The sequence below is a fragment of the Betta splendens genome, chromosome 7 (assembly GCF_900634795.4).
Source record: "Betta splendens chromosome 7, fBetSpl5.4, whole genome shotgun sequence".
Taxonomy (NCBI): domain Eukaryota; kingdom Metazoa; phylum Chordata; class Actinopteri; order Anabantiformes; family Osphronemidae; genus Betta; species Betta splendens.
In genome coordinates this window covers 11960807-11972839 of record NC_040887.2, presented here as the reverse complement: position 1 = coordinate 11972839, position 12033 = coordinate 11960807, and the positions used below count along the sequence as shown (strand labels likewise).

The window sequence follows — 12033 nt, the reverse complement described above, 5'->3', positions numbered from 1 at the left end:
GCACTTGCAGGTTTTGTTTATCTTGTTCTGCAGTACTGTTCTGTACAACTGTGACACATTGACAGAGATTTGTATATAATTTTGTGAGAGCAAACAGTTTTGTTCCAGGCTTTGGAACATGTAACAAGCAATGCTGGACAAATTAACCAGACAGTGGCGCTATGCTGGCTTATATTTCACTCTTTAACTGCATCGTTGTATCACTGTCCAAACCTCTGGTCAATTGCTTTGACGAGTTTTTGTTTTTTAAACTTGATCTACAAATGCAAACAAATAATATAAGCCTAACAATCTAAATAGTGTTTAACATCTACTGTGTATTCAATGCTTACTTCAGGTTACAAAAGCAGCGATCGTGCAATATGACGTCGTCGTGTAACGCGCCTCTGATTGGTCGGTCGCCGTCCGGAAGTGGTGAGCTGACTTTTGACAGCTCTGTTGCAAAGTAGGATGGTGCAACATTATATTCTAATAAATTAATGGAGATGCTCTGATCCTACGCCAGTCCGCTGCGCTTCAGACTTGTGTCGTTCCCTGTAAAGCCGTGGGTGAAAGGTAGCGTTAGAATTCATTACGCTTTGTGTGCGCTTACTAAACATTACCAACTACTAGCTTGGCATGCTAACTGGACGGCTTAAAAGTGTTAGTTAGCGGTGGCGCTCTGTAAATATGCCACCATCTGGATGTGTCACCACCCGCCAGCTTAACAGCCGGCGGAGTTCTTTAAGCAGCTAACGCTAACTAACCACTGCACCGAATATTTCTGTGTTAGACATTAGTGTCTGCTACATAACCGTCCTATCAAAGAGCGTGTAGCTAGGTTACAGCTAACCGCACTTCACCTGATCATTATCCTCGCATGATGCTGCATGGCGAGCTTTGCTGGTGTGCTATTTTTAACGTCTGAATAAGTAAAGTTATGAGTATTTAAGGCAAATCTTCCAACTGATGTCCACTTATGTTGTCGGGTCGTTTATGCTGGAATGAGCTTTTTAATTCTTCAATGAAGTTGGGATTAGTTTTCCTCCGCGAAACTCTGACCCAGACTGGATCAGCGTTATTTAACCGTGTCACTAATTGAATGATTGATTAACGATCGTCAACTTGGGCTTCGTGGATTATTGATGTGGCCGGTTTCTTTGCAGCCTCGCTGCCTGAGATGGACACTGCAGAGAAGGTCCCAATGGAAGCTGCCTCATACTGCTGCTCCACCTGTGATGGAGGGGAGAGCGCCAGCCGCAGCCGGGTTCGACGCAGCAGGAAGACTCGCAGCCTGAGCACCTCCTCGGCCAGTTGCTCATTTGAGTACAGGTATGTGTGGAAGGAAGGGCTGATGGGCTGTAATTTCCTACCAGCGTTGGTGTCAACATTTTATGTGCTCATCAGGCTGTGGCAACGAATGTGCTGTACAAATGGGACATGCCAGGTCTACGGTACATTCTGTTAAATGCTGTTTAGGCCGCACTAGTTTGTCAGACCAGTTTTACATAATGTGCAGCAATTAACAGACCTGACACAGAGGCCCACATTGTTCAGTTGTTCACCTGGGATGCGTGGCTTCTGTTACTCCTGTGTCTATTTGAGAACACATGTTGCTGGTTCCTGAAAATCACATTACTGCAGGCATTTGTGAAATTTCAATGTTTCCAAGGAAACAGAACCTTGACATGTTTGTTCACTGTAGGTGTTGCAAGGTCTTTGTTTGTGTTGCAGCAACACCGGTGAGGTTTCTTCTTAAGGAGAAGTGGGCAACCCTACAGTAACTTGAAGGTTACACATGTCCAGAATGTTGTAACGCACGCCTACAAATATAGCTTTGAGTTTTTTTCCCCTAATTCCTAACTTCTGCTTTTTTGACATTTAACAGAAGGTTTAGTGTAAACAAACAACAGTTTGCGTGATTGCCATACAAAGCAAACATGCTGCATGTTATCATGGTGGATCTTTTTAAAGATCCCACCTCCATGTGTCACATTTGACATTGTGCAGTCACTGAGGTCGTCCTCCCCAGTTCCACGCCAAACATTTGACACTAATTTTCAGGCTTAATCATGCACTGAAGTAAGTTGAATCATGCATGTGGGCACGTGTTTTTAATGTAGGTTAAGTGAATGCCTGATGCAGATTTTGGGTGTGGTGTGACTTTTGCGCACTTGTTGAATATAAATTATATTTTTGTCCAGTAGAGGACAAAGGGACAAGATTACAGTGAGTTGCCTACTGTCATTATCATCCCATTAAAGTAATGTTTACATCTATGTGACAGATACACTTAAATACCAAACTAGGCCGCAGAATAGGTGATTATTATATTTGTGCTGGTTATGATTACCAGCAAAAGACATGCTACATGTTTATGTTCCACAGTAAAATGAAATTCAGATCAATGCAGCTTTAGGAACAGTGAAGTGCAGATGGTGAACTCACAGTCAGAGCGTTAAGAGGATTTGTTGGCTAAATGATGTGCCACAGCTCAAAGGCTTCTGAACTTTGAGCCAACCATCTTATTTTGCTTCAGAGCTTAGTGTCACTGACCCTTCCTCCCAGTACAATCACATTGTAGTCACACCATAGCACTACACACAAAGACTCGTAAAGACAGGGTGTGCAAGGAATTTTTCCACTGTTCAGAACGTTGCTTCATGTGTGGTCTCAAATTTAAGAAAAGTATTTTGTTCATGTTAGTAAAACTAATGAGGTTTATTTCATTATTTAAAATTTCTGAATCATTACAATTTGCCAAAACGTTTGAAATGTCTAGATACAAACAGGTGAAGTCTACAATACCAGTGGTATTGTTCAAAATAAAATACAGTAACACATTAGATTAGAATGGTGTTTTGTCGTAATTAGGGAAAGAGTGTAGGGTCTGGTGGATGTAGTACATATAACCTGAACACCGCTGCTTTGGTTATGGGTGACTTTCACTTCTTTTTTTTCTACTGATTTTAACAGGGTTTGCATTTGAAGGTTTTTGCATATGTTCTGGGCTTCTGTGGAAACGTTAAGCTTTAACATTTGTCTTTGTCTCTTTCAGGAGAACGCAGTCGCTCCATGGCCCAAGCCCTGTGACTACATTTGGGCCTAAGGCGTGCATGCTTCAGAATCCACATGCAGTTATGTAAGTAAAGAAAGAACAGACACATCCTATGTGTATGTATCACAGTAAGGAGTGGTTGTAGCTTTGTTTTTACCAGCCGTTATTTAGTCTAAGGACCAGCATGTTGTGCTGGATGTTAGCAGGTATGAGGTCATTAGTATGACAAAATTAGAGCTCATGATAATTTACTTCTTCACATGTTGGTAACTCGTGAGCTCGTAAACACTGCAAACCTTTAACATTTCTTTGCTAAATCTGCACAACCATTTGATGGTCGACTTCTCCTAAGTGGTCTGTTTACAAGAATCGTGTAACATCATAATGGCAGCCTCAAGTTTCCTAATTTCCTATGGTGTCGCATGTAAGTCAAATAAAATGTACAGCTTGGCAACATCACACATTTATCAGTTTCAGTGAGAGCTTGTGCGATTTGCTGCGATGTTTGTTGCTATTTTTACGTGATGATGACATCTTAAGACTTGATGCATCATCAGTTATAATTATTATTTGTCTTGTCACAAAACTGCACCTGTATTGTGCAGTGATGTTTTTGTAGTTCATTGTTTATGCGTTGTTTAGAGTCTGAAATGAAAATGTGAACTGTGGAAGCAACACACTATCGTCCATTCATTTTAAGCAGCTTTGGCTTTAGACGATGATGTGAAAGGACTCCTGCCAAATGTCTCTGCACTAAGAATAATTTATTAATCAAATATCTGTTAGATTTATCGTGCAAAACAGATAACAGACATTTTTACCTACAGTGAGAAAGTGGTTTAGTGCACTTGGGGGTGTTTACTTTAATGTAATTGAGTGACCGACTTGTTCTTTCTGCTCAGATATCAAATATTCCTTTACTTGGGGTTTGTAGGTCTGTAAATGCAGTGTCATGCAGTGTAACCGGATTTTTCAATATAATGTGACCCAACATGGTTCGTGTTACTGTTGTGCGTCCACCTGCTGAAACTGATCCACATAATGGATCGGTAAACAGAGTTGTGAAAGACTGTGGATGCGTTCCTGTCAAAACCTGATCAGACTGGCTGTCTTTGATTCCTATGGTCTGGTGCTGTAAGTGGCTCTCGGCACGCATTGTTTTCAGGTAGGAGTAATCGAAGGATTCGCCTCCCGACAAACTGGTTAAAAGGCACATTAAACAGCCGTTCTTTATGCCGCAATAAAGGCTTGCCTCTGGTACTTTCAGGAAAATCAAGTTCCACAGAGAAATGTTATTGTTTGGCTGCAGGTACGAGTCGCGGGTGATTTTTGTATGAAAGCGTTTGTTATTTAACAGCTTAGCTTCAGGGTGTGTCGCGACTTCGGTGCTCATTGTGATTAGTGGAAAGTCTAGGAGCCAAGATGACATTTTTAAAGCCAAGTCATGCGGTTACATTAGAAGGCACCGGCCCACTTCGATACCACATGTAGCAGTGTGTTGTGGGTTACCACTGTACACACAAGGCTGATGAGACGATGTAGTAGGTGTGTTTGTAAAAGTAATCAGTGTACTGTAGTCGTAAGATGTGTTGGACATGAGTTTCCTGTGTTCACGTCCTGGTGATTCATAAGTAAATGATAAAGAAGCTTCTTTAACATCTTACATTTATATATTTATAAACCGGTGAGTGATAAGCTCCTTATTGTAGTAACACACACACACGTCATTCACCCACTCAGGACTTCCCCTCTTACTGCAGGTCCACAGACCACATTGTCACCTGAGGGCTGGTGCTTTGCAGGAGAGTTGTCACAATCCCTGTGGTGGAAGTTGAATTGCTTGTTTTAGGAAAAACACGATCGCTGTTATTGTTTCACTGGAACACACCTGAGCAGTAAGCAGAGCCCTTCCTTGAAGTGGGCGGGGTCAGTGGCGTGGGCGGGCTCAGTGTTGGAGTCAACTTAAGGCTAGTGAGTGCTTTAACTCGGCAGCAGAATGCACCAGGGAGGTTTAGTGTGGAGTCGTCGGTGGGGCCAGTAAGAGCGCGGTGAATCCAGCTGATCCCGGATCCCGACCACAGCGCATGGAGAGTCTCTCAGCCTCAGCCCGCGGCCGACTCAGCGCCTGACCACGACCGGCGAAGGGGCTCAGATGGTCCTGCCACTCGGCGGCGCGTAGCATTCCAGGACATTGTTAAGGGCAGAATGAGTGGTTTTGTGGGCGCAGGTCGCCTGGACAGAGCTCCGTTCTCCTGCTGAGTCGGCCCGAGGCAGCATCCGTGTTACATGTGTACAGCCATGAAGTTCAACGGGTGCACACTGCAGGACACGCCTGGGGACCGCAACAAAGTGTGGAAATGGTGAGAGGACTCCTAGCGTCTTGTCTGTGTCTTTATCAACAGCGAGCACATGTCTGAGTGTAATATTAAGTGCTGTCAAACTTCACTGATCTCCTGTCAGAGCTGCGCTTAGAACCGTTTAGAACGTTATCTGCTTGTTTTTGCCGATGTTGTTCTTCATGGTTACTGGCAGACTGATACCACGTTGTGTGCACAGGGTTGGTCACATGTGATATGGTGCTTTGATTGTTCCAGATCAAGTGGCTTGGCTTGCGTGCTGTCACAGGCCGTTGTATCAGCGCGAGCCTGTGGTTTGGGGTCGCTGGATGAAAGCGGAGGGCCGGCGTGTGATGAAGTGTTCAGAGGAATAGGCGTTGGTGAACAGATCAGAGCTCAGCGCCGCTTCAAACGCTAATGAGGTGTCCTGCGTTGCTAATGGAAACCCGACCACTGCAGCTTCTGTGTGTGTGCGTGTCCACGTTTGGCCAGGACGCACCTAGTTTGAAATGTTTAGACCACAAAGACCTTGACTTATAATGCAGTGTAACAGGCGTGTGGCAAGGCTGAGGCTTTGATTTGGTTTGATTATGTTTTTTTAATATTTAACTGGATAAAAACTGTATGAAGCTAAGTCATAAGAATGTCATTTGCTTGTCTGTGCTCCTGGTCTCGAACTGTTTTCAGTATTGTAGTTTTGCTGCTTCTCATTCTAAGGCAGCTGATTTCCATGCTGACGGGATCCCATGTCTGCAAGTCACAGCCCGCGAGTGACTTGGTGACCCCCTCATGCAGCAGTAGGCGCTGACATGGCGTGACATGAATGGAGCCTTGACTCTCCAGAGCACATTGGTTGTGAAACTGTGGGGTGAGAGCGTGTTGGTGCCTCGCACGACCAGAGGAGGGGAGATGGTTCCTTCAGGCTCAGCAAGAAAGAGCATCAAGTAGCGCAGCGAGTGGAGGGTGGACGGATTTGTGACAGATGAGGGGAGAAAAGTGTGTGTGTGCGTGTGTGTGGGCGTCTTTGCAGTAGGATAAAGTTCAGCACGGACTCACTGAACGTGAACCTGCTTTAAAATAAAATTTGTCCATCAAGAAAAAGACAAATTAGTGAGCGTCGAGTTCACAGGACGGACTTTTTTTTCTACCTCTAACGTGGGGAAATGCGACAGCGCGGTTAACCAACTCTGCCGTAATGATGCACATTCGCATGAACTGTTGCAATGGGTCGTTTAACACCCGTGAAGTAATTAACTAGCGTCGCACAGCCTCAAAAAACTTCTTCCCATTTCTGTCTTCAAACTGTTTAAAGTATTCTATACTATATTATTCTGTGACTTAAACTGTAAATTCACGTGTTCCAGACGTGAACTCTTTGTTTAGCTTTCCTGATAAAATGACTGAGGCTTATTTCAAATCTTATTTCCTTATTTATTCATTGTGTGACACAGTGTCAGCCTGTTATCAGCACGAAGTGAACTATTGTGAAATGTGCGTGTATAATTAGAAAATGTCACACTAATAAATCCTTTTATGAGAAGTAATCCCAGCCTCACTGCATGTTTAGTCACTGTCCATGACCTAATGAGAGCTGTAACTAACTCAATAGACTTAAAGCTGACTGCAGTTTTCATATTCACTTGTGTCCATTGTTCTGTGTTTGTTTAAGTCATTTGTCAATTTTAGGTAATAGTTTCACCAAAATAACCTTTTTTCTCACTCTGGCTTTTTGTCACGGTGTCTGTCATAGCCACTGTCCAGGGAGAAGTTAACGTCAGGGCTCTGCAGATGACGCATGGGTGGTCAGCAGTACAGTGCATTATGCAGCAACGGAGCTAGACCTTAAGCCGATGTGTCTAATTGGATAGGTAGTAAGCAGGTATTTGCTTACGATAAACACTTTAATTATTCAGTTAAGAGATTTTAGATGAGTTCAAAGTCCCGGCTTTGTTCTTAGGTCCTGACTGATGCACAATAACAGTAAGATTTAGCTGTTGTTTTGCTCTTGAGGTGTAAAAAAAACCGTTGTCTTTGTGTGTTCAGGCACATTCAGGACCCCGCCAGCCAGAGACTGACGTGGAACAAGCCACCAAAAAGTGTCCTTGTCATCAAGAAGATCCGAGACGCAACTCTGCTGGAGCCTTTTAAGGAGCTCTGCATATTCCTCACAGAGGTGAGACCCGGGTTCACTGATTCCTGAAGATGTATGGTGTCCGTTTACTGATGTCAGAGTCTTTTTGTGTTACTATAGAGGAAAAGCATGATTGTTTACGTGGAAAAGAAGGTTCTGGAGGACCCGGCTATTTCAGGGGATGAAAACTTTGGAGCTATTACCAAGAAATTCTGTACCTTCAGAGAAGGTGAGGGAGCAGTGAGTCTTCTGTTTTGCTGACACAGCATCTATTAAAGTCTCTCATCCTTTTTATAAGCTGTTTAACTGAATCCCTGTCTTGATATTTCTCAGATCTTGATGACATCTCCAATCGTGTAGACTTCATCATTTGTCTCGGCGGTGATGGAACCTTGCTGTATGCGTCTTCGCTCTTCCAGGTATGCAGCAGGCGTCACTTCGAGAACAGCCGTGTGTTAAAGCGTTTACTGGTCCCGTTACACACCATGTTCTTTTCCTGCGTGCAGGAGAGCGTTCCACCAGTTATGGCCTTTCACCTGGGCTCCCTGGGCTTCTTGACACCTTTCAAATTTGACACCTACCAGTCTCAGGTCACCCAAATCATTGAAGGTGTGGATTGTTGTCAGCATTTGTTTCAGCTGTTGTTTGTTCCATGTTGTGCTCCAGCAGTCGGCTACAAACCAACATACATGCACGTGTGTTTTTACAGGTAATGCTGCTATTGTCCTCCGAAGTCGCTTGAAAGTCCGGGTTCATAAAGAGAACTGGGATAAGAAAGCCAGAGTGGACGACAAGGGGATCATCCTGACCAATAGGGACATTGAAAATGGCCACAAAGCTGTGCAATATCAGGTAGCACGCGTGGTAAATTCACATTTTCCTCGTCGCCACACAGAGCGAGAAAGCTGAGAAATGAGCATTCTTTCATACTGAATGATTTACGGCAGCCGGGTTCATAATGAGAGCCGAGTTTCTTCACCCCAGTGAGACTCGGCCGGTCCGCAGCACCGGGATGCCGTAATGACGGCAAAAATATAACCGGTATTTGCTGAGTGCAAAAGACCCTAAGGCAATTACCCTAGACTCCTGTAGTACTCTGCAAGTAGGTCAGCAGCGAAACAGCTCACGCATGTGATGTCATCACTGGCAACAGCTCTTCTGTCCTCACTCTTAGGCCTGAACCTGTCATTTAGGAACCACATGACTAAAATATGTCATTGTGGCCTCGGTGCTGCCTGAGACTGAAAGCGTCTGTGAAATAACACGGGAGGACATCACATGTGAAGCTGTGTGCTGTACGTGTGCTGCAGGTACTCAATGAGGTGGTGGTGGACAGAGGACCCTCCTCCTATCTCTCCAACGTTGACCTCTTCCTGGACGGACACCTCATCACTACAGTGCAGGGAGACGGTGAGTGGGCAGAGTATATTCATTGTTTAACTCAGTAAGTGAAGTGACAATGTTGTCTGATTGCAGCTTCTCTATTCTGAAGATTTGCTGCTTTTTTTTCAATTAATTGTTGCTTGTTGCTCAGACATAACAGCAGTTCATGTCATCTTGGGCTCTGGGACGTTCTGATAGTTTTAGCAGTTTAATAGACTAAACATATGTGTTACTGAACAGTGTGTGACAAAAGTGATTTTTAACTGCGTGTCACTGTGTGTCAGTGTGTGCCAGTGTGTGTGCTGTCACCTACTGAGCAGGCTGTGACTGACAGGATGCTGTGCCTTAACGTCACATGTGCTCGCTTCCCCTCAGGCGTCATCGTGTCTACGCCTACAGGCAGCACGGCGTACGCGGTGGCAGCAGGAGCCTCTATGATCCACCCCAACGTCCCCGCCATCATGATCACCCCCATCTGCCCGCACTCCCTCTCCTTCAGGCCCATCGTGGTGCCTGCCGGAGTGGAGCTCAAGGTAGTCACACTGTTGCAGAACTGCTCATTAGCTGCTTTTTCATTTAAACACAGCCTCATTTCTGGTAAAACAACCAACTTGGTACTTTCTGTTAGATAATGCTGTCACGTGATGCCAGAAACACGGCCTGGGTGTCGTTCGATGGAAGAAAGAGACAGGAGATCTGCCACGGAGACAGGTCGGTGCACACGCTGAGCTGCACACACACAAATAAGGGACAATGAGGATGAAGCAGTGAGTAATGAAACAAAGCCTGCACACGTAGTAATGGACGGTAAGTCCGTCAGCAGCTGCCTCAACACTAACAGGCTTTGTTACTTAACCTTATCAACTTGCTTAGTGGGCTGGAGCCAATGAGTGTCACTTGGCTAGGTCCAGTTTTTGCTCGTCCAGAGATAATCATACCTTGTGCGTCTGGAAATGAGCTGCCAGTCATAGAAGTTACTGAATTACCCAGGTTGCCTCAGAGGGAGGCTGGGGATTTCTGCACCTGTCTGCTGCTCCTCTTTTGTTCCTCGTGATCAGAAACACTGGACTTTCCTCATCCAGTTTCTAGCCACTGAGACCTTCTTGTTCTTTGTCCTTTTTATTTCCAGTATTACCATCACTACTTCCTGCTTCCCTGTTCCTTCCATCTGTTTCCGTGACCCAGTCAATGACTGGTTTGAGAGCCTCGCCCAATGTTTACACTGGAATGTGAGGAAGAAGCAGAACTACCTCAGCTCAGAGGACGAGGAGTTCTGAGGCCACGTTCACCTTTACCATCTCTAAGGTTCTCCCAGGTCTCCAGGACCGCGTAGGTCTTGGTTTAAGCTTGACTGCGCTCTCTGTGCTGTCTTTTATGGAGGAAAATTCTCCGAACTCATTTCAAGAGTCAGGATAATGTTGTTTTGGTTTAGGAAATGTTGAGTGTAAAAACACATTTGTTGCTGTTGTCACAGTTGTGTTTTTGTGAAATAAATGTATTAAGACGCAAACTTTAATGATGAAATAATAGAATAAGACATTTAATTAAATAATAATCTGCCAAAAATATACATTATATTTAATGTTACAAAGTTCCTTTTTTCAAACGTTCGTTTTTATTCTATAGTATATATTTACATAAATGTAATTCTAAATCTCATGTTTTGAATGAAGCAGTGAATTAAAGTGAGATTTTAGAATATTTGTACTAATTAGAACAAACTTAAGAAAAAGGGGCTTTGTTCCATTAGTGTCTACATGAAATTGAACATGTTACAATGAAACATGCAGATGGTCAAATAGTTGAATGTTAGACGTAGCAGCATTAATACGCTCCCCACATTCATGTTTCTCATGTCTAAGCACCACAGAATGGTAGATTTATTTTTATTTCTTTTATCTTGGACTAAAAGGCCCAATATCATTTGTGGATTTCAATTATTACAGTGTAGTTGATATGTTATTGGGGCTGTATGAGTACATTTTAATCTTTAAGGTCAAGGTGGCAGAAACACATCTACTCAGTGAACAACAAACGTTGGGCAGGCTGTACCCCAATATTTTAAAATTTTATTAGATGAATCAGGAAAAGGTGATCTAATGCCATGAGAAAATGATGTTGTTTTACGTAGCTTTAGGTGCGTTTCTTTTATGATTGGCAGTAGTCGCCCAACTCTCCAGAATGTGCCTTAAACACTGGTATCATTAATGTATAGAAAAATTATTTTTTTAAACTTTGCATCATGGTCATTTTTAAAATCGCACACTTACCTACACCTGTGACTCGTACATTTTTATTGTAACGCGTCGACTCCTGACTAATTAAATGATGTAGTATTTTACATAGTGGCTGTTGTGTAGTCGGAAGGCATTCATTATTCATTCCAAGCACCCAGACCACAGTTTGATGTCGGCAGCGTCTTTTAAATGTTTCTTCTTTAAGCCATAGTTCAACTCTCTGTAGTTTTTATAGACCAGTATCTGTGTTTGATGAAGGATTGAACTATTAGACACTTGGTGCATCTTTCATATCAGTTTGCTGCCGGTTTGCTTCCGCGCAGCCTTTGAATACTTTGGTGGCCTATCCTACATACAGTATCTGTTTTGATGGTAATTTATTCATTGTGAATGACTCAAAAAAGTTGAACAACTGTGTCACCTGTTAACGCTAAAGAAGGACCAACAAGCTCTGAATGGCAATCATTCCTATAACTGATTATGTACATACACGTGATGCTTGAATATGTATTTTGTCTATGTTTATTAAGCAGTTTACAGTGTGTCGTTGCTGAAAATAAACCTATTTGGTACTTTTCTAATATTAAAAACTTCTGTTAATTCTCTTTGAAGGGTCATTTTAAGCTAAAGTCTCCAACTTTGTAATCGATCAGAAAAACATTGAAATGAAGCCAAAGTCAGCTGAAGGTCTGAACACTGGTATAGTTAAAATGTTGTTACCTTTTATTCAGTTGCAGGAAACCCCAGCACTACAAGAACAATTGTCAACTCTTGACTTAGTGCTTTTCCACTTTTGTAACATTTTCTTATTAGAATACTATTTTTTTCCCCAGAGCACTTTAATAAACGGACAAAGTTGAAGTGTGTATTCTGTTTGATCAGTGTGCTTCATACATGTGTGTTACCTGG

The 12033-nt window shown here is 43.2% G+C and overlaps 1 protein-coding gene across 3 annotated transcripts; it reads left to right on the top strand.

Moving 5' to 3' along the window:
• Positions 1-395: 395 nt before the first annotated feature.
• nadka (NAD kinase a) lies at positions 396-11990 on the top strand. Of its 3 annotated transcripts, none has more exons than XM_029156779.3 (12): positions 396-555; positions 1146-1311; positions 3038-3121; positions 7417-7546; positions 7625-7733; positions 7838-7923; positions 8011-8113; positions 8214-8356; positions 8815-8914; positions 9263-9420; positions 9516-9598; positions 10017-11990. In XM_029156779.3, exons 2-12 carry the CDS (start codon positions 1160-1162, stop codon positions 10162-10164), a joined length of 1296 nt encoding a protein of 431 aa, XP_029012612.1. In that variant the 5' UTR covers positions 396-555; positions 1146-1159; the 3' UTR covers positions 10165-11990. The 3 variants fall into 3 exon arrangements, with proteins under 3 accessions (XP_029012612.1, XP_029012611.1, XP_029012613.1); XM_029156778.3 differs by lacking the exon at positions 396-555 and adding an exon at positions 855-885; XM_029156780.3 differs by lacking the exons at positions 396-555; positions 1146-1311; positions 3038-3121 and adding an exon at positions 3142-5397.
• The last annotated feature ends 43 nt before the right edge of the window (positions 11991-12033 follow it).